The sequence below is a fragment of the Carassius auratus genome, chromosome 34 (assembly GCF_003368295.1).
Source record: "Carassius auratus strain Wakin chromosome 34, ASM336829v1, whole genome shotgun sequence".
Lineage (NCBI taxonomy): Eukaryota > Metazoa > Chordata > Actinopteri > Cypriniformes > Cyprinidae > Carassius > Carassius auratus.
The window spans coordinates 6,765,063-6,789,241 of record NC_039276.1 but is presented as its reverse complement, the minus strand read 5'-3'; the positions used below and the strand labels follow the sequence as shown (position 1 = coordinate 6,789,241).

Here is a 24,179-nt window from a genome sequence, read left to right as displayed (position 1 = left end):
CTCTTTGGACTAACAGAAAGTCCATTTTAGTTATTAGTAAGTAGTTGTGTAAGAAGTCCAGTGTTCAATATCGCTAAATAAACACTTTAAGGGTAGTATAAGACCACTTTGAATTTTTCAACATGCTCAATTTTGTTGTTAGTTATCTCTTACTTAACAATTCTGGGTGTGTGATTTCACTTTCACGACTGAAAAACTATCCAAGATTTGAATCTAATTTGCATTGACAGTCAGCTTATGGTATGTGCTGGACAGAGAACAACCTCAGCATTGCTGCATTTGTATTCATGGAAGGAGGCAGAGGAGGTGACACTGGAGCATAATGGAACTTCATTTATCTATTTATCTTCCAGGGCCGGTCAGACGGAGGGAGAACCCTTCACATGACCGCAGATTGATGGCCTGTCAAATCACAGCATACCACTCCACCAGCCGGGGCATGGGCCGCACACAAAGGAAAAGCCGTTAGGCATTTAATTAAATGACAGTCAAGAGATATGGATTATGACCCAGGGAGTAAAACCTGGGCCACTGTACCTTGACAACATTGCTGTAAAAGGCAGCAGAGCAGTGTGGCTGAAAAGCTGAGAAAGGCTTTTCCTTCAGTATGTTTTTGAACAATTCAGTCAGCTAAACAAGGGAGGAAATATATTTTGTTCCTACTAATGAAATAAAGCCCACACTGTTTTAAAAAATAAAAATAAATACAATCTCCGTTGGCGGAAAATGGAGGAATATATACATATCAAATAAGATCCATTATTCATACATTCTCCCACCAAAAATTAATCAACTCTTACTAATACAATTTTCTACTTTAATCATGTCTATGCATGGGCACAACTCTATCTCTTTATATATAAATTGCACAATGATTTTACAAAAGATATAAGTAAGTACATCTGGAACGTTGGAGAGAATAATGGTAACGTTAGAGAATTATTACTAACTTAATTGTGCAATTTAGCTTGATATATATATAGCCTTCCATTGCACATATCTAGTGTTATCCCATTAAATGAATAATTATTTTGTCAAAATCAAATTTAAAAAGCACCTGTCATTATATCAAATGGGTTTATTGTCTTAAGTGCCCCACTTGTCTAAATATGATTAATAACCAACCAAATAGCTTTTTTGCAATGAATTGGCAAATTGCTCTCAGCCTAACTCTATGTATCTGGTTTAACTCTGTTTATCTACTTATGAAACACCAACTTTTCATGTTCCAATCAATTCCAGAAGGGTTAAATCAAGTCTTGTCCTACATTTCATTCTCATTAAACATGCTGTTTCACTCTGCAATTCGCTTAAACTTTAAAAAGGCTGCATGTTTATATACTTTGTTCAGTGTAAAAATATATACATTTTCAACCTAAAAACAACTTCATGTTGATGTCCACCATCAAATTTAACAGTACTGCTACTAAAAAAAAAAAAACACCCAAAATGTAAAAGAAAAGATCTAATTTACGTGATTTCAACACAAAGTTTTTACTCCTTACACAAAGCTATCGTATTGACTCTTTTTCCTTTTCCTTATTTAATTTTATTACTCAGGAACGAGGAAGTCCCATGGGTTTAGAATGTCACAAGGCTGAACAAATGGCAGAATTGTAATCTTTGGGAGAACTAATGCTTATATATCTCATTAGCCAGGCTAACAAAAACAGTAGCGTATCACAGCAGAGTTAATAAACATTTTGTGTGTACACCATAAAGTCATCACGTAATTTTAGTCTTATAAATACAATTTGAGTTATTTTTCCTCAAACAAGTTGATCAGGAAGTGCAGAAAGGGTGTTTCCATTTACTCTTTTAGCCGCAGAAGTCCTTTGTAGGTACCAAAGCTGCCGGCTGTTCTTCATGTGGCATTATCAGCTCTGATACAGCTGCCCTTTTATAGATGACTATAATATTTAACAATCCCATTTCATGAGCACTATTTACTGAGCGTAATGAAGAGATAGCATGGAAAATGAAAACAGAGAATGAAGACGGAAGAATTTTAAAAAAGATGATCGAAAATGACGAAATTATGTTGCATAAATGTGGAAAACTAAAGCATTCAAAGGACAGAAACACGAGGATAACACCAAAAGCTAGCTGGAGGAGAAGCGTTAAAAAGGAAAAACCACCGAACATTGTTGGCTCCGTTTAGTGTTTACTTTCTGAAAACTTGATGCCAACTTGGAAATGTTAAATAGCTGAACACAAGTGCCACAAAACTGCCTATAAATCCCACACAAAGGAGAGGAGGTAGAAACATGCGTTCATTGTAATGTCTAAACGCTCCGATTTGACCTGCATGCTCTCTACAGCAGCATCTGTCACTCCCAGACCACCGCTGAACATCTGATGATTACATTAAGAAGAGAAGGCATTCATTTGTCTCTCCCAGCTCTTTTATGATCCAGGTTCACCCTGTCTTTCCTCCCTCTCATCGCCTGATCGGAGCAGAAGGCAGCCATACTCCAGGGGCTTTTTTCAGAGCCGGTGGAGAGATGCAGTTGGCAGAATTATGCTCCAGCAGCTATTATAGTGATTAGTAGTAACATCAATCAAAGACTGTCCCAGAAGCTAAAAGGGACATGCTGACAAACAATTAAAACACCTCATATAAGACAAAGCTTCAACCTTCTGTCCTCATTGAAGAAGATAAAAAGCCATGCATTGTTCAATTAGTATGCCACATGGACACTACGACCTGAGACTACATTAGTCCATCGCCATAAAACAGCAAGCTGCATCAAATTAGATTACTTAAAGGAGGGCTTACAGGCTATTTCAAATAAATGTTACAGTATAATATTTATAAAATATAAATCATATTTTATAATAATATATAAAATCACAGGTTTTATGAAACCTGGGATTTATGAATTCCAATTCCGAAGAAAACAGTCAGCTCACAATTCTGACATTTTCTTACAGTTGTGAGTTTATATCATGCAATTCTGACTTCGTAACCCACAATTACTGTATGAGTTTATATTTTGCAATTCTGACTTGCTAACTCACAAATGTGATTTTCTAACACAAAATCCGAAGGAAGAAAAAAGTAATAATTGTAAACTCACAACTGCAAGAAATGGTGTCAGAATTGTGAGGAAAAGTTGCAAATATTTGTTTTATAAATATACTATATTTTTCAGTGTATAAATACCCTCTAAATATAAGAAAAAATAAAAAAAAAGTTATTTGTAGCATTCCAAAATGTTGTGATGATCAGGATTTCTGTTAAAAAATATACTTCAGCCACTTATTTCTAACTTTGAGATCCTTCAGATAGACTTTGACATCTTTCAAATTAACTAGTTGTTCTGGCGTTTAGGATATAGTATCTATTCTGCTTCCTCCTCATTATCAACAGTTTTAGGTTTCTGGCTTCCAGAGTGGGATGAGTGGGGTGGGGCTGAGAGCCGTGGGAACGGAGCGAGGCCGGTGGAGTGATTGGGGAAATGAGTGACACCTGCTCCACTCACCGGTCTCGAGTCCCACGGAGGAGATTGGAAGGATACAAAAGAGGAGCGATGACAGTGAAGGACGAGAGAGGACCAGGTCTGGGTTTTATTTTTTGTTTGGTTTTGTTTGTGCACGGCAGGGCTGTCGCGCTGTTTTGTGTTTATTTTATTATTAAAGTTTTTATTTGAATGTTCGCCGGTTCCCGCCTCCTTCTTCCCAAGATTATGAAGTTTGTATTCTGTTACGCAGAGATTTCCCTCCCAGCCAGGATGGAAGTTGCCAGTTCTTGAAGTCATCTGTTTATATAGTACACTTAACTCTTATCTCATGATAGAACCCTTTTGAGTCTTTAAACATCTTTCATACAAAGTTGTTCATAGTATAGCACATTTATATTATATTTGTCCAGAGCCGGAACAGTCAGAGTATGAGTAGTGGTGAATGAACAACATTTACACTCTTGCACTCCACTCCATCGTAAGTGTGGATGGGTCTCCTGAGCACTGAAGAATGACACTTTTGCAGAAACAAGAGGTCAACTCAGTTAAAGAGCTGCCATTTATCAAACACTTCAGATGGAACTCACAGTTATGAACTGAAACTGAATGACAGTACTGAGAATCCAGCAGACATGCTCTCTGATGCGAAACATCGCTCCTGTATGACATGAGATCAGTGATGTCTGCTCATCACGAATGCTACACAATAAAAAACAACTGTCTGATTATTTATGGTTCACAATGATAAAAGCGTCTCAGACATGCATAAAACATGCAAAGTATGCTTTCTTCTGCTGTACTCTTGACCACATGATCTGAGAAAGAACATTTTTGAGTGCGTCTCATATAATATTTATTATGAACAAGTGAATTTATGGGCTTCTTGATCAATTAATTTCCCAAATTGGCTTATTCTTCATGACAATGCTCTGCTCTTGATGATTTTGTTGTCAGAATTCTGTTTCTGATTCCATTAAAGGCCCTGACACACCAAGTCAGCGGTCGGTCAAAGTCAACCTGTCACTGAGCACCTGCCAGTTCGGTGGCTTTTTGGCTGATAGACCATGTTAAATCAGTGTCGCTTTTACATAATCTTACCTGAGCATTCCAATACATGAATATTATCATAAAGACATGGCCATTTGGAATGAAGAAAGCAACTCACACGATTCCTATTCAAAATAGGAGCTTTGTTTAAGGTTTATTTTTCCCTTTTTGAATGAATAATATAAAGTGAAAAAGTGAAAGTGACATACAGCCAAGTATGGTGACCCATACTCAGAATTTGTGCTCTGCATTTAACCCATCCAAAGTGCACACACACACAGCAGTGAACACACACAAACCATGAACACACACCCGGAGCAGTTGGCAGGCATTTATGCTGTGGCACCGGGGGAGCAGTTGGGGGTTTGGTGCTTTGCTCAAGGGCACCTCAGTTGTGGTATTGCCAGCCCGAGACTCGAAAAGACTACGGTCACCTTTTGATATAGACAAATATATCAAAAGTGACATGAACAACATTTAAAATGTTACAAAATAATTTATATTTCAAATAAATGCTGTTCATTTGAACTTTCTAAGTATATATACACACACACACACACACACACACACACACGTGTACATTATGTGTGTCAGAGAGATGGAGTAAGTAGTCCATGCAACTGAGGCAGACTCATCTGACGTGCAAGTCGGCCCAACATCCATATAGTTAAGGCTGGCAGTAATTAGGAGAAAGAGCTTGCCGGCATGCCGACCACGGCTGCAGTGTTGTGATGCAAATGAAGTCGGCATCCTGCCCGCCCCTGTGCCAGTACCATCTTTAATTGTCTTCTTTGATCTGCAGCTAATTCCACTAATTAGGAGCCTATTCTGAAAGTTGTGCTTTGCTTCCAGCAGCTACAGAAACTCAACTGGGTAAACCATGGGGAGATGAGAAATTGGATACCTAGATGAGCAAACAAACATAAACAAGCTCATTCAGCTCCAACAAGAACAGACCCTTAAATACAAGAGAAAGATGAGCAGTCACATGCAATCATGCTGCATGGTTGAGCAAAGACGCTGACTGCAGCCTTCACTCACAGAGACATAAATGCAGAAAGGATGAGCCAATCTTGTATGACACAGCACACAAATTAAACACCTTCCCCCATGTCATTTGCACCTAATGGCACATTCGCTACTTGTGCACTCTGAAATTGTAAAGATGTGACTGTCCCTGCAACAATGATCTGGTACCATAACATGCCAGTCCTAAATGGCCATATACACAACGAAGACTGTACAAAAATGTAAAAAAACAAATATATATATATATATATATATATATATATATATATATATATATATATATATATATATATATATATATATATATATATATATAATTGCCTTCTTAAAAACTTTTGCATAGCCATTCACAGGGATCTTCAAAAAATACAAAAGAAAATATTTTTATTTTGTTTGTTTTTTCAAGTCCACAAATAACTTGTGTAAATGAATGGCTAAAGCACATAAAAAGAGTTCCCTTCTTCCATGTAAACACCATCTAAGGCTTCACAAATTAGCCAAATAATTCTTTTTTTAAACAATCGAAATGTATAATCTATTCAAAAGCACCCTACAAAAGCCTATGTTATCAAAACCGCTTTAAAGCATAGTAAAAGAGCTTTCTGAAAGCAGGTGTTTCCCCGAGGAGATACTGAGAGGAGAAAAATGTCAACTGTGTTCACACAATGATGCCAAAAAGTGCTGGATCATCCGTCTCCCACCATGCATGCTAGCATTAGTGACCCTTATCAAAGGACACCTGCTGATCCAGAACTAGCTTGGTTTTGAGAAAGCCTACCTTCCTATATACCTGTCCCCCTTTTCTTGGATTTAATGAAAATACACTACAGTTAAAAAATGTGGGGTCAAATGTATTTATTTATTTAGAAAATTAATATTTCATTTTCCATTCAACATGAACTTGATGAAAAGTGACACTAAATATATTTATGTTTCAAAAGATTAAGGCTATTTCTCAAATAAATGCTGTTCCACAAAAATATTAAGCAGCACAACGGTTTTCACCATTGATAATAAGAAGAAATGTTTCTTGATATATATAAAAATACTGAATTATAAGTTATGAAAACATAACTGAATTACAAAGATAACTGATTAAATATTGTGTAAAATATATAGTATAAAGTTAATTTAATACATACATGAACTATATAAAATTACCAATTTTCTTAAGTTTTAAATGAAGATTATGTAATTATTTTGTTTATAGATAGATACAGACAAACAGTGAATCAAATGACAATGAATCAAACTTTGTTTCTGTGTACTTATGGCTAAAGAGAATCAAATAAGCACAACAAACTACTAATCAAATGCTGAGCAAACTATACATAGACAGTGAACAGCAATGTCACAATATTAGAACAAAACGCATGAAAATCATTCCATATTCGATTAATGGTACACTCAAGTTGGGGTGGAGCATCACCTGTCCTCCATGCCCTCCCTACTTCACCATCACGGACTTCAATCTGGAGAGAGGCTCTAATGAGCATTTTGTCAGGTTTGTTGCTCTAATTAATTCAATTAAGAAAATGCAGGGGCAGATGGCTACAAAGCAGGGAAATGTTCCCACTTCCTCCCTCTCTGATGCCCCCAAAACTGGTACAGATGTGGTGGATGGAAGACCGGTGAGTTACAAGCTGCAGCCAAGACACTAATCATGCTTGATTAGATGCTGCTGATGTCAAACTACAGCTGGCATGATACAGTCACCTATACTTATATGTATTGAAATTATATCAACTACTATCATAACAAGGCTCATTTGAGAAACCAAATGTACATCAATGAGATTTTTTGATAATGTTTTTTTAATATCACTGAAATTCTATTTTGGATTTTTCTTAATATTTAAAATTAGATGTTATTTTATTTTCTGTTATTTTAATTTCAGTAAAATCTTTGTTAGTCATTGTTATTCATTTTTTATGAATGTTTAATCTTTTTTCATGTTTCATGATGTTATCCATCACAACTCGTGCAACTCAAAACTTTTTGTGCGTGTGTGGGAGAAGTATGTCATATGTGTTGAGTTATTACAAATTCTTGCTTGCAGCGGAGTAGAGAATGTAAAAGTTGCTGTGCTCTGCAGCTGAAGTTGGCACAGACACTGTTGGAAATACTGGCCAGTGAAGTGGCAATGCTCTGTTCAGACCAGAGCGTCCTGGTTCCCTCAGCCTTGCTTTGGGCTTCTCCCTTCACAACAATGACAGAAGGTTACAGAGAAGTAACAGAGTGATCAATAACACAAAGTGCTAAACCTGCTATATCAGAAGCTTCTGCGTAGAGTTTTGCAAGGTCCCCAAAAAATAAATGTTTAACTTAAGCTTCTTAGGCAGCAAAATATTAGATGACATTTAATAACTTGCACAGCTGAGATTCGTAACATTGTGTAAACTGCTATGATATCAAACAGGACATTGAGAATAAAAATGCAATTATGGCATTGGAAATATGGTAATATTTAATCTTACTCGTGCAGCGGGGTCCAAAAGTAGAAAAAAAAAAAAAAAAAAACGAAAAGAAAGAGCAGTTTCAGGGAAAATTTTTATAAGAAATATTCAAGATTCTGCAATATTTCTGTTTCTTATTAAAGAAGCACAATTTGACAAAATTAAAATTTTCCATACTTCCCTTAGAGCACAAGATGCTCTTTTGATAAACCACAAATCATGCTGGAGAACTTGATAATCAGGTTTTATACAAGCTTGAAGTTTACAGTATGTCTTCTACTCTCATTAAAGCAAAAGAGGAACAGACCATTTTTTTTCTACTTTTTTAAACTTTTTTATTATTACTACATTTAAAAAAAAAAAAAAAATGCAAAACAGAAGCATTTTTCACAAGTGGACTTTCAGACCCCACTACACACACACAATTACAAAACAGCAGAGAAAATGAGACTCTCTCTTTGCTGGACGGGTTTATGGAGGAGTGCTAGCAGGAAGAGCTGCTGAACCTGCCAGCTCCCCCAGGGGCACGGAGCATGAGTGCCCATTAGAATGATGGGACCTGGCAGCTGGGTGCCCTTATACTCTACTAATTAAACCCATGCCACACTGGCACTGGCAACATTGCTGACTGTAGCTCATTGAGGATGGGCAGGGTGTGAAGGGATGGACTCTGGGCATTGGGAGATGAGGTTGGGCATATGGAGAGGTTACAGTGTGATTACAGGCAGCACAGTATGATATTCCTCAAACATTCTGCTCTAAACCCCAAACCTAGTAAGAGCAACCACAGAGCCAAGATTGCTCGTTATGGACAAACAGCCATGGGTAATCTTGATCTCATCTGTTCTCGAAAGCCAAGCAAGGTTTGGGGGACCTTAGGGGAAAAAAAAAAAAGTATTGCTATTTCGCGTAATTTATGTGTACAGGTCGGGGCGCCAATAGCTATAGCTTGGTTTGCTCAGGCAGAGATGGGGCACTGAAAACATGTATAAACTGAGTTTAACAAGTACCCTAATTAGATCTGAGCTTGAACGAGTCATGAACTCTGAGAAGAGAGCACGAAGTGGACAAAACGCCCAGCTGGATTATGCATAGGAAAGAGAATGGAGAAATAAAGAAAAACAAGAATACACTATAAAGGCCCAGCTGGATGTGTGCTGTCATTTCACATGAGACAGTAACAAGAATCTATGGGTGTCTCTTCAACTGGGCACTTGTTGGGAATAACATGGGCATTTTTGGTGCTGTAGAGGGTTAGAAAATATACTCCCTTAAAAATACACTTTTCTAACGTACTAGTATAATTAAATTGCATCACATGTATATTGATATAATGGTAAGATTTATTTTGTAGCCAGCATTTACATACACTTAATACAATTAAACAATATTTTAATACTTGCTCTGCATAATTTGACAGATGGAAATGACACACAATAGAATATTATATTCATAAGTGAGATTTAACTATGACTTTTCTGTGTTTTCTTGATTTTATGTCTAATATTTAATGAAATGTCTCAATCTGATCTTCATACAAAAAAAAAAAAAAAGAAAGAAAAAAAAAGGGATGTGATTGGAACGGACACATTAATAAAATACTATTTCATTAATAAAATAGTATTCATAAGTGATATTTAACTTGACTTTTTCTGTATTTTCTTGATTTCGTGTCTCATTTCAATGGAATGCTGGAAAATTTATCAATATCCAAAACTACGCCAATTATTATTTTTATCTTATAAAAACTATTTGTAAACATTTTTTAAATCAATGAGCCAGCCCTTGGGCCATAAACATATCATAAAAATGCCCACAGCAGAACAAACAACCAACAAATGCAGAGCAAAAAAAAAAAAACATTGTTGCTTTATAGAGCATAGCGACATATAATATTACCATCACTTTCTGGGTAAACTGGAAAGAAGGGTTACGACAAGTTTTCTCTTTCCCAGTGCGAAAAGCTGTACAATGTCTTGTACAATGTTTTATTCATCCTGTGCCTGTCAGCGGATGAATTGGAAATATAGAGAAAGAGACAGCATTTTTACCCCTTCCAGCTTCCAGTATTTTTTACACTGAATAAAAGCAAACCTGAATCACAAAACTGCTTTCAGGTTGAGCTACCTGAGAAGACACTGTGTTGTCTGAGGGGAGAAAACATTCTGGATATGTTCTACATTCGATCATGTGATCAAAGAAACTCCACAGGGATGGCTCCTCCATCACAGGGGCAGTTTAACTCCGAGACAGCATGTTTGTTGTTCATGGATTTTGGCCTGTCTCCGAGTGCGGTGTTCTTTTACAGGCTCAGTCCCAGGAGAGAACACAGGACTCGGATAATGGGACAGGAGTCAGGGAAACACCAAGATGGGTATTAATCACCCCATAGGCCACAGCGAAGAAATCTAACCACATGCTAAGAGGAGCACGGGAGACGATGAGAGTATGTGAGGATCACACGAGGAGATGCTCCGGATACTCAGGGCATACAGTAATTGGGCATAAACATTTAAGTGTTCCAATACTGCTGGATGCCTGTAATTCTATTGGTTAGCTGCACAATTGACCACAGCAAATGATATTAATTGACCCATTAGGGAACCTTAGGAAAATATATAGAACATAGTGTTACACAAACATCATGAGTTTAATTCACCGAGGACACAAAACTATTAAAGGGAGGGTGAAATGCTCGTTTTCACTCAATATCCTGTTAATCTTGAGTACCTATAGAGTAGTACTGCATCCTTCATAACTCCAAAAAGTCTTTAGTTTTATTATATTCATAAGAGAAAGAAAGATAGTCTGTACCGATTTTTCCCGGAAAAACACGACCGGCTGGAGGCGTGACGTGTGGGGGCGGAGCTAAAGAATCACGAGCGCCAGTAGGCTTTTGCGTTGAGAGCATGTGGAAACTGTGACATTACCGTGAGGAAAAAACCATCATCCAAAACAAACCATGGCTTACAGTCAGATTCAGCCGTTTATTTATGATCCAGAATCAGATCCCGAGGCTGAAACTGAACAAGAGCAGCAGCAGCAACGACTCGCTCTGAGCGGGGCTCGAACCCAGGTCTCCGGCATGGGAGGCGTACGCACTAACAAGGAGGCAGAGACATTTTAAGCAGTTTTACTCACCACCTGCAGTTCCAACACATGATCGTGACCCTTTTTCGTTGCGACTGCATCATCCTTAAGAAATAAACGATATGCAAATCCGTCGTCAAACTGGGCCTTGTTTGTAAAACAAGCATCTTCGAAATGCAGGGAACAAACAAAAACACTTGCACAACTCCGTTGATGCTCTGTAAAAATAAACTCCATCCATGCGGTTTCTCTTTTGGTAATCTGTGCAGGGTTGTCTTGCCCTGGCAACCAAAAACACACTTCTTTTGTGACTTTTCGTGACGCTCTCGCTCTGATCAGTGAAATGTCTGTGCTCAGCCTCGCTATACGGGAGGGCGCGCTCTTCCGGTAGAAAGTGCCCTTAGGACCCATATAAGGAAATTCCACTCCATCTAACGTCACACAGAGCCATACTCGAAAAAAACTTTCCGAAACTTGTGACAAACCAGGAGGAGTATTTTGGGAACAAAAATACTCCTTCAAACGTACAACTTAATTTTTGAAACTTTGTCCATGTTTAGCATGGGAATCCAACTCTTTAAAAGTGTAAAAAACTCAGTATGCATGAAATAGCATTTCACCCCCCCTTTAAAATGCATTCTTTTAGATCCACTTACTGCATAACTCATAAATGATAAAGACTTTACATATTTACCTACGCTTTCTCTTTCGTATAAATTATGTTTTAATCAGCATTTTGCTTTTTATTCATCACAAAATAAAAGTCAGTTTCCATATTAATCATATTATATTCCATTATCATATTAATCACTATATTGAAAAACACTAAAAACTGTAACTATAATGTTACTTTAATACGTAAAAATATTACTTGGTAAGCAATAAGAGACTTCTTTCAAAACAATCATACCGATAGCATCTTTTTTTTTTATTAGTTCATGACAAACGTATTCATTAACCAGTCATTGTGCTTGCATCCCTCTTTGCCAAGCACTTCCTTTAATGTTCCTCTTCTTCCTTATACAGATCATCTCCACATTTCTGTTTCTAGATAATTGTGTAGAGTTATCAGATGCATTTTAATTAATTGGCCAAAAAACTAACTTTTCACAAAAAAAAAAAAAAAAAAAACCAACAACAACTCACTTTTTTTGATCCAAACACAAAATGACCAGCTAACATTGACTAATCATTTCGGCAGCACATGTGAAAATGTCAATGAGTACTAGTCAGGTGAAATCACTATTATACTAATTAGATTGTAAGAGAAAACTGATTACTTCCAATCATTGTGCTCATGTTAGCAGTGTGGTTACCTCCAAAGAAACACAGGTAATCACATGCAAGGAAATTGCTACAAAGAATAACGCACCTGAAAGAACCATTTACCAGATCATCAAGACCACCCATGTGTAGGGAAGGGAGTGGGCACTCATAATTCTGCCCAAAAAAACTACCATGAATAAAGAATGGCATCAAAACGCCCTGCAAAAGAGACTTCTTCCAACAATCCATGAGCAATTTGGTGATGATCCGTGCATTTTCCAGCATGATGGGGCACCATTTCACAAAGCAAGAGTGATAAAGAATTGAAAGTGAAGTGACATTCAGCCATGTAAGGTGATCCATACTCAGAATTCATGCTCTGCATTTAACCCATCCAAAGTGCACACACACACACAGAGAGAGCAGTGAACACACACCCGGAGCAGTGGGCAGGCATTTATGGTTTTGGCTCAGAAGCTAATATCCAGCATCCCAAAGCGAATTGCAGAGGTTATGAAGAACAAGGATCAACATTGTAAAAAAACGAATTATATTTGTTTGCCAATAAAAGCCTTTAAAACTTATGATATGCTTATCATTGTTTTCCAGTATACCATAGAGAGTCACATGATCCTTCAGAAATCATTTTATCATGCTGATTTGGTGTTCAAGTAATATTTCTTATCAATGTTGTATACACTTGTGTTGGTAAATATTTCAGGACTGAAAAAAAAAATTCAAAAAGATAAGCATTTATTTGAAACTGAAATGTTTTGTAACAACGCAAGTCTTTACTATCACTTTTAATTAATTAAATGCACCAATTTAACTTCTTTAAAAAAAAAAAAAATTAACAGTAGTCAGTCACTTCCATTTTTTTTTTTTTATAGTGTGGAAAACCACATAAAAGTCACCAGAAAAAATGTACTTCTGTAAAATGTTCATTTTGGAACTGTGATTATTAAGGAGGTCTGATATGATGGCTTTTGATTAAAGGCTGAAACGCAGATTTTTGCTGATTGAGTAAATTAGTTATTTATAATATGAATAGGCATACCAGTATGCAATTTGCCTGTCTAAATAACAATAAATAATTAATCTGAAGTTTTTTGCATAGGATGTGAATGCTGTACAGTAGGTGGCATGACTCATAACTTTTGCATGACATATTTTTCTTCAGTGTACCACAGATCATAATCCTTCGGGCATCCCTGGGGTGTGCCAGCGGTGAGTTTGGAGAGAGAAAGGATGGAGCAGCAGTGATAGAAACCGAAAAAGTGAACAACATGCAGTAGTTGTGTAGATGACAGACTTTGAGTGTCTGATGGCCGGCCAAAATGAAACGTCCCTGTCAGAGGCTTGTGGCTCCAAAGTGAGTTCTGGTTAATTGGGTTGTCCAGCCACTCTGATAGTGGCTGCTTTACCCAGCACTCCTGGGAACCATACCCCTGCCCCTTTCACTCTACACCATGCCAAAAAAGGGGAACGAAATAAGAAAGCAGCGAATATCTGGCCTTCAAGTCTTTGTGGATAAAATTAGAGATCCTCTTCCCTCGCCTCTCTCAGTGTTTGCCGTCTCTCTCTCTCCATTTTCCAAAAAGAATCCTGCATCAGCATTCCGTTCACCTTGCTGGGGGGTTTAATGTGTCTTTATGTATGTGTATCAGAGAGCAGGGGACATTCAACCAGCAGACACCTCAGCATGAAGCATTTACAGAGCAAGTTTCAGTCTCAGTCATGTGTGCGCGTGTAAAGGGTGAAACGAACCATTAAATCTATAGCCAGGTCGCTAGCAGGACTACTAGATTAAGCACCACTGTCCACAGTAAATAGTCACAGAAGGCAAAACTCAACAGAGATGACATTGCAACAAAATTGCTATACAAAGCCCAAAGTCCTACTAAACCCTGCAGTGCTGCCCTTCATTTTCTACTCTACCGAATCTCCTTATACTGAATAGGGATTTTAACATTTCTTTCTGTAGTTCTGAGGCAAAAACTAATTGGGAAAACACACATGCAATTCCATTTCCAAATGATGAAATTATTGCTAAATGAATTGCTTAATTCTTGCAAAAAGTCTGTTTACACAAATATGCTCAGAACTTTATAGTCCTTTTAGAGGCCAAAAAAAACAAAAAACAAACACAATCAGTCCAGTCCACTGACTATTGAATCAATAGTTTTACTGCAAAAACAAGCCAGTAACTACACAGACTTAGGTCTCACGAACCAAACAATTAAAAAAGTAAGCTGAAGCTCATAAGATTAGGCTCATGAGAATAATTTGTTCAGGAATCAGTTGGACTACATTGTTTGCACTTTGATTCACTAAGAAATAAAGGCTCATAAAATTTATTCACTTGAAAATCAGTTGGACTAAAAACAACATACAGTGAACCAGCGAATGTGTTATAAACCAGTGCGACCAATGATTCATTTTTAAAGAGTCATTCACACAGGAAATTTATTTATTTATTATGCAATGTTTGGTTCTGATTCACTTAAAAGAACCAACTCACGAGAGTCATTCAAACATCATTTAAGTTCCTGGTATTAAAAAGCATGAAAAAAAAAAAAGTTCTCTGCTTCCAACTCTACTATCTACAGAAGAATGAGCTTGCTTCAAAGACCATTCACTGGGGAAATTGCTCAGTATCACTTCCAGGTAAAACAGAGCTAAAAACAGACTTTCACAGAGAAAAATAACTCCGCAGACACAGACAAAGAGAGCATCTCTCTCCTCAAGTTGAACGACAGTCCTTGCTCAGCACATGGCTCACCTCTCCTGGAGTCAATCAGCCAGCCAAGGTCAATTGCCTATCCCCCTTTCCTCTCATTCAGTGCTTTATGTGCCTTTACGGCCGACTTTATTTCTCCTCTGCACCAAGGTGACTGCTGGTCCACAGAGACTGGCATAAACTGCTGGCCAACGTTAGAGATCAGCAGACGCAGCGCTGGCCTGACCCTGTAATTCAGTCTCATCATTTCCCTTTCCACCTTTGGTCATTTCATTTTCATATTTATTCAATCTTTAAATCATGCTATTGCTTCTTGCTTCACTTTCCCATTTATTTTCACTTCATGTTTCTCCATTTTACTCTCATAAATAGCATAAGCATTCACTTTTCTCTTAAGCACTTTCTTTTCAGTGTCTTTTTCCTTCCCTCTAAATCTTTCATTTGCACTCACATTTCCCTTTTCTTCTATTTCCCCTCTCCCTGATGTCTCCTTACAAGATGCAAAATCACCTATAACCGCTCATATCCATAAGCGCTTCATTAGTGGGGACAAAATGTGTCTGTTGCGTGCAGCACAATCAAAATCTAGCTCTAAGAGGGAATACAAACATTTAATTACACAGTAATGACATAACTGTGGGACTTTTGAGAAACGGATTGCCTTAAGTTATGTTATTTTTATTATGTAATGCCAAGGTAATTAAAACAAAATTGCAGTGTTATAAATGCCCATTTAAATAATTAAATAATAAAAATAGCTAGTTTTTCTAATTACCAATAACTGTGCAAATGTGTCATCACAGTCTGTGAAACAGGAATGAAGACATGTAGTATAATAAAGTAATTATTATTTTTTGCTTGTTTTGCTATCACCAGTCTGTAAAAAGGGTCCACAAATAAACTTAATTAAAAGACACGTACCAGTAAAATATTCAGCGCCAATCCATTCATCCACATATTTGACTGTTCTTCTGTTATTTACTTACACACATTAGCGAATCAAGATTAAGTCCAATTGTGTACCACAGTCATTTTGAAACAGTCAGTATCGCTAAAAGCCTTCCTGTAATTACATTGTAAATGCAGATTAGCAGTGAATATTTTAAAAAAGGATTACAGAGAAAGAATGCGAGGCATACAGAGAAACTGGCCCTTCAGCAGTCCCTCAAAAGAAAGAAAAACATGAAACGCTCATTAGAGGGAGGTGCATATCCTTTATAGCCAAGAACACGAGTCTGTAATTATTCTTTTATTTGTTAAGCTCATTATTCAGGAGTTCGGAAAAAGCAAAAGGGGAGGAGGGTGGGGTTTAAATAAGGAGAAACAGCTCACTTAGATGTCAGCGACCTCAGAGGGAACAACAAGGGGCAAAAATGACAAGAAATTGGGGATGCACAATTAATTCGGTACAATTGCTTTTAATTCCACGCGCTTCAGTAATGCGTGCGTTTTAGCAAAGATTAGGCCTATATCCATTGTCACACTAATTTCCTTTCTAATTTTCCTTTTGTAGCATGCACAAGAAAAGGGACGAAAGAAGTTGAAAGGAAGAATTGAAGCAGACGGAGGGAGAAGCCTGGAGAGCAGGATGACTCGGTATTAAACGATTGGTAATGTCAATCAGAGCCAATGTTTCGTTTTCTCCATCTCTGTCCTCAAGCAGAAGAAAATCCTCGGAATGGCACTTATTAACAGCCCCTCTGCTGTTCTTAATTGTAGGCTGACAAAGCCTGTCTTTGGTTTTGCGAAAGAGGGACAAAAGCAGCTCTCAAACATCACAGTCACGGACGTCTGAATAGCTCATGTACATCTGAATAGCACTTTGTATAATGAGTCAGAGCACTGAACGTTATGAATTTTGTCAGAGCGGAGAGGTTGAACTTGAGTTTGCGTGAAACAATAGCAAGTTGCTGTTTGCCACTGTACTGTTTATTGCCTGCTTGGCTGTCACTCTTTCACCTGTGTCACTTTAAAGTTAACAGAACTATTATTAAACTTAACTGTTCATCTCAACTCTGACTTTGGTAAAATGGACTACAATCTGCAAATCTGAAAATTTTAGCTAATGATTAGCTGGAATGTTTAAATTACATCAAACGGCAGTGTTGGCTATGACTTTTGGCACTTTTTAACTTGTTATTTTCCCAGACACGAATGAGACCTAAATTGTGTGGTTTGTCAAGAAGATATTCAGTTTTAAAGCAACTGTGTTGCAAAGTTTGCATGGTAAAAAAAAGCTGGGGGGGATGGGAAATCCCACAAACATTGAAATAGAGACCAGAGCCATATGAGGGGATCACTATGACTAGGGCCACCTAGCAACCACTCAGAATACCCTAGCAATTTCATGAAAACCTCCCAAAATCATGTTGGCTTTACTTTCATTCAATAAAACAAACAAAGTTTCAACACAAGTCTCATTTGACAGCACTTGTGTCACAGTGCATTTTATTTATTTATTTTTATTTTTTTGGTTTGCACATAAAAAAAAAGCTAATTACATTGAAAATTCCCTTACAAACCTTTATGTAGTCCTTAGCAAAATATTAATCTAAGTGCTAACATTAAATCCTTAAAAAATAGCACCATTTACTTGTGCCTCAACATACTCTGTATTATTATTAAAGAAATAATACTACATACGAATGTGGCCAGCCACGCCAAAGTGTCTCTGTTTTGGTCCATCTACACTGAAACACAACCCAGCAGTTTTTAAATAAAATGGGGTTTTAAACACACAAACACACACACACACACACACACACACACACACACACACGTGTAAACTCAGAAGAGAAATTTTTTTGGGAACAGAGTAAATCAAAAGTTACACAGAGATGCCCAAAAACAGACAGGTGTTGTCATGCTGTAATCATTCTACTGCCTCTCTTAGCTCAAAACAGTTCGATTCCAGCACATTCTCTTCAAGGTGAGATTGCTCTCGTTTCAATACATCACTGCTGAACTTGTGAAAATGGGAATCAAGAAAACAGCCACAGTACGTGGGGTCGATCTAACAATTACTGCTGTACTAGATAAAGAGAAAGCATCCCTAGCCAGCAGAGCTGCGCAGTCCGAGGTTAAATGATTTGAACTTCTGACTTAACGTGTAACTGACCAAGAAAGGAAAATAGCCGACTTCTTTCTGATGTGATTCTCTTGGACCAGGGATGCCCAACCCTGCTCCTGTTGATAGACTGCCTTGCAAAGATTAGCTCCAATCCTAATCAAACACACCTCAAGCAACTAATTAAGGTCTTCAGGCTCACTTAAAAATCAAAGGCAGGTGTGTTTGATTAGGGTTGGAGCCAAACTTTGCAGGACAGTCGATTGCAAGGAGCAGGGTTGGGCACCCCTGTCTTAGACACTCAGCGTATGGGAAAAGCTATTGTCAGAATAAATGTTTTGTCTGCAAATCATTTTGCGTTATGAATTACATATGAGTTGCCATGTCCTTTTACCCACGGTTTGAATACTGATAGCAGTTCAGTAATGCGTCAAAGCAACAAAAGATTGTAAACACAGCACGTGAATACAAATTCACACAAGAAAGGCAACATTATAAACACACTTCACATTCCTTCTGTATCTCTCCTTTATGGACACTGTGCGGTATCTGTAAGTGTTAAAATCCATGCTTTATAAAGGCATTTCACACTTCTTATTGGCACTAACTGTAACACAATTCTGCTTAGTAACTGCTAAAAGAGCATGTAATTTAATTAATTCTAGATGCTGAGAGGGGGAAAAAGGTAGTTTGATGAGAGTAAAAGAGGATTTTCTAGTGTTTTTTAAATTTTTATCATTATTATTTATTAATTGTTGGTCTTTGTACAGTTGTGTTTGTATATTATTAAATAGAGAAGCATGTATATAAATATGTGTTACATAAAGTATGTTCTATGTTTACATAATTATACATGGAAGAGCACATTTAGTGTTAATGTTGGGCAACAGAGTAATAATATATCAAAAATACGTGCCTCCGTGTGTCAGTTCCAGCTTATCAAGATATTTAATGCAACACATTCTGTGTGAACAAGACAAACATCATAAGAAGTTATCTTGCTAAAGAATTTTTAAAAAGGACAGTCGTTTTTCATTTACTTACCTTCACATTGTTTCTCCCACTGTGCAACACGAAAGAAAAATCTGTGTTGCTATATACAATGAAAGTAAATTTGACAGGATGTTTCTTTTTGGGTGAACTATTCCTTTAAAAAGACATCCCTGTGCCTCATAAAAATCTATCAAAGGAGCCAGAGGGCAGCTTTTGTTGGTTAAATCAGTGTAGAAATCTATGACAAGTCGAAGAGCTAGAGATAGAGTGACAGAACGAATAAGCAATGCGTTTTGAGCCAGCAGCGGGTCTACTATGATCAAATCCTCAAACAAATCATTGAATTCCCATTAGCCTCTGGAAGGATGAGGCGGCGCATGTACAGCAGCAGCAGCAGTCAGTCAGTGCAGCTCCATTGAGAGAAAGACACTCAGAGCCAGAGCAGAGAGCAGCACGCTGCGCAAGAAACCGCCTTCGCTTGGCAGGAGTTGGCGCTCCTAACAGAATCAAAGGCTTCTTTTCTTCCCATTGAGACACACGGGCTCAGGGGTTAGCCTGCCTTTCTTGGACCAATACATTTTTGTGAGACAATGGGTTATTACTGTGTGGGCAGGAGTTTGTAGTACTGTGGCCTCTCATTTTGATGAAATAAAAAAGGAGTGCGAGATGCTGTGCTTCGCCTGCGACGATAAAAGTAAATACCCTTGTTTGTTGATAGGGCTTCCTGTCTGTGCCACATCGTGAAAACATTTACATGAACTGTGCACTTGAGATGTGGCTACCTGAAAATAAATATGCAATGCTTTACAAACCAGTCTGTTATATCATAAGCCACAGACGGAGTTGCATTTTATAAAGGTTTAAGTAAACAACAGCATTAAAAAAGCAGCAATTAAAAAGCATTCCATTAGGGAAGACAGCAAACTCAAAATGCATTTAACAGACTGGTGAAACTTTTCCAGGAAGCAAGGGGGAAAAAGAGGGAAGATTCCCGTGGGATACTTTGGCCTCATATGGGACCTGTCAATCAAAAGCTTGAATGAAACCTTGAGAGGTGAGCTAAGATAACATACTTTCCCCACAGTCATCAAAAACTGAATATTCACATTCACAAATAAATACTAACAAAGAAATGTAAAGGCTTGATAAAAATATTACATTATAATAACCTAATATTTAACAAAATAATGCCTTACCTTAATTTAAACATGAACTTGAGCAAGGTTCTTTATGCAATCTACATAATAATAATAATAAAATGGTGTTAATCTAGTTCAGTTTGGCTAATATTTTTCTCAATATTAAGAGTATTATATGAAGAGAAACTAGTGTACACTATATTATTCACTTATCATGCTTGTTACACAGCTCCATTGTAACAGGGAATCTATCCAAGAAAAAGATCAGATAGCGAGAAGGAGAGTTAAATTGCTGAACGATTAATTTTATTCAGCAGCCAGTCTCATTGACGGGATTTAATCCAAAACTAAGCCGATTAACAAACTGATATTTGTGATCCTGCTATTCCCTACAAGTCTTGCTACTGGCACGGCTTCCTAAATGTCATGGAAGAAACTGATTTAAATTCACAGCCGTCTTCAGACAGACTGGAGCGGTAATCGATACAGACCACAATAATGAGGAATACAGCCAACTACACAACAGCACACTGCAGTGGTCAGATCTCTCATCATCATCATCATTAACCCTTTCATCAACTCTGCAATCAGCACTTCAAGATTTGCCCAAATTATTACCTGTAACTGATGAGATACAACAATAACTCCCAAAAATGAACATATTATTGACATATATATATATATATATATATATATATACATATATATATATATATATATATATATATATATATATACATTTTATTAAATTAAATTTATGCATTTAGCATATGCTTTTAGACAAAGCAATTTACAGTGCATTCAGGCTATCAATTTTTACCTATCATATATATATATATATATATATATATATATATATATATATATATATATATATAATGTTAGATAATAAGTAGTTATTCATACTATTAAACTATGTATTTATGCAATGACTAAAACTGTCATGGATATGAAAAATGTATACTGTGTGTTATATGCCAAACTTATATTTTTACCTTTACATGTTCTTTTATAATGCAGCCTTGCCGTGACAAATCTATTTTTACAAGTACTAAAATGTCACGTCTCCATATTAATATTGGCTCATAAAGCCTGCATACACAATAATCATAGACAAACTGGAAACATTTAGCCTACAACAGTTTTAGATTAAGCATACCATGTCAAACCACTACAGAACATTTTGAACTATACACAACAACAGTTCAGTCAGTGTAAAACAATTTCAGTTAAAATGGTTGTTATTTTTGCTAAGGTTAATGTTCTTTACACCCACATTTTCAAAACAGTTGTTCATGAAACTTAAAAAGAATGTTCCACACAAAAGAGGTTTTGCTACTGTAAAAGAAAACAATCTGGAGCTATACAGTAGGCTATACCATTTATTTTCAAAATAAATGTGTTATTTATGTACTTTTAATTACTGTAACTTTGCAGAATATCCTACAATGGTGCTGTTGTTGTTTTACCTGTAAACCCATTAAAATCGCTTTCCCTTCAGGCTTTTTAATTTATTTAGTCTAAAATAACAATTGGACCAGTATCTCCTCCGGCAGCGCAGGGGAGCACAGAAGCGAATGGCTTTGGCAATGACACCGATATCAGTACCGAACCATAAGAACTGATTCGTGTTTTTTTTTTGTGATGGAGGATCGGTCGCTATATACAGCATCATTTATACTACTAAATCAATATTGAGGTTTCATACTGACATACACATACATTCAGTGTGTGTGTGTGTGGGGAGGGGGTTTCATATGCCTTGCTTAAATTATTTGCATTTTAATTTATATTACATGGAACTATTGTTTTAATAACATTGTTTTTATGTTTTAAATTTGACATTATTTGCATGCATATACATAAAAACTATAATGTCAAAGTACACACACACAGAGAGAGAGAGAGAGATTGTGATTCAGACTATCTCGGTTCATATACTACCACCATGTGGAGATCTGAACACCACACTAATGTGTTTTCAGGTTATTAAGTCATAAAACAGTAAATCTGCCAATCGTGTTATGTGTTTTATTTTGTCATAAAGCTATTTGCCCTTCAAATACGAGAAGTCTGTTTAGCTGAGCAAACTTTCAATGAAAACACATTCGAAACAGACCACGAGTTTCCCACTAAAATTACACAATAAAACATCTTACATAAAACACTGTTTTTGCATGTCTACATCGAAAAATGTGAAAGGTAAGAAATGAAATATGGTGCATTTGATTGCACGCTGACATTTAAAGTTTAAGTTCTTTTCAGCCCCCGAAAAGTCAACTATAAAGCAGTCACACGCACAGTTTCGACTCGAGGCAACAGAAGTGACTTTTCACATGCATGGGGAGTAATGACCACTCAAAGTCTTTCTCAAACAGTGCACGGGCTGAGAATGACAAAACAAACGTCCAGTGAGACTTGAATGCCTCTTTCACTGCCACTTCAACAGTGCCATTCTGCTCTATCAGTGCCGAACACCACTGCTCCAACTGTATGCCAGCCTATTTCACACCATCACACATAAAGACTCTATGCATGAAACCTATGCATCAGTCTTGGTGAATGAATGGCACTCATTTACCATCACGCAACGCACATATACTTCAGAATTTTATTGTTAAGAGAGATTAACAGGGACCAAAATGGTTCCTCGCACTAGAGGATGGGTACTGCGAGAAGCTTCCACAAAAAGTAAGCAGAGCTTATGGGGTGTGTGCACGAGACGCATAAACACCAACAGAAGATGGTCAGTCGTTTACTCACCTTGCTGCGAGTCGCTCAGACGGACCGCCACAGAAGTGAGAAGAAACCCGAGGCAACACAGAGAAGATGCCAGCTTCATGTTTGAAGTTGCCCGTGTATTTCACATGTCCAACACCATATCCTTTTATTTTAAATGTCTCAAGACAGGAACGCAAGTGCGGTGGAGTGACTTCTCAAGTGCTGCTGTTGCGTGACAGAGTAAATAACGTAATAATACGTCCCGTTTAAATGGTAAAATAGTCCTCGGGAAAGAGTGTAAAAGTTCAGGTGCGAGAAATTCGCTGTACGGTACTTTGACAGGATCTCGACGCAAGGCTCATGCCATTACTTCAGACGCTCATCAGCGCTGCGACGGCACAAAGCATAAAACACGCCCCCAGCGAACAACGCACCTCCCTCCGCTAATCTAATTGGTCCAAAGTCTGTATAATTAGGAAAGTGCCCGGCCTCCCACCCTCAGCGTACGTTTTTCATTGGCTCAAGAGGCGCTCGCTTCTAAATACACCTGTCTTGATCTGCATACGGCGTCTTCTTTAACAGGGCGTTTGTTCTAATTTCAGGAGGTTTAAAAACACCTATCATGAATTGTCAGAGAATGCATGACGTCGTTATTTCGAATAAAGCTCATAGCCTACAGAATCTGTGTGTAGTAGCCTACACTTAATAAAATATATTTAAAAAAAAGTATAGTACTTCCACGGGTTACCATCACGGTACAATGGTAGCACCTGTTTTTTTTTGTTTATTTATTTATTTATTTATTTTTATAAAATACACTTTTCGTTTATTTGTAAATATGGTAAATATATAAACCATACAAGCTATGTACCTTTTAATGTCAGATTTCAATAAATTTACACGTGTTGTCCATGACTTGTTTTGTTTCATTTAGATTTTTTTTTTTTAAAGAAAATAACAATATATAGTCCTTGCACTCAAAAAGAGCAAATATTTACTTCATTAAATATTTTAGTGCATAATCATGCACACTGTCTACAGAAGTTTTGCGACTTTTAAAGATTAAATGACTCCTCAAGAGCTGGAAATATTCTTGAAATTGGCTGATATTTTACAGGTTTCTATTACTCCAGGAGCCATTCCATGTTATTAATGAAAGGAACCATA

General features: G+C 37.1%; 1 protein-coding gene across 1 annotated transcript in view; it reads right to left on the bottom strand.

The window, feature by feature from the left end:
* LOC113053030 (receptor tyrosine-protein kinase erbB-4-like) overlaps positions 1-23,549 on the bottom strand; it is a 300,154-nt gene extending 276,605 nt beyond the window's left edge. The window contains exon 1 of the mRNA XM_026217631.1: positions 23,055-23,549. Coding sequence (XP_026073416.1) covers positions 23,055-23,133 — 79 coding nt within the window. The 5' untranslated portion in view covers positions 23,134-23,549. The remainder of the gene's footprint in view (positions 1-23,054) is intronic.
* Positions 23,550-24,179: the final 630 nt, after the last annotated feature.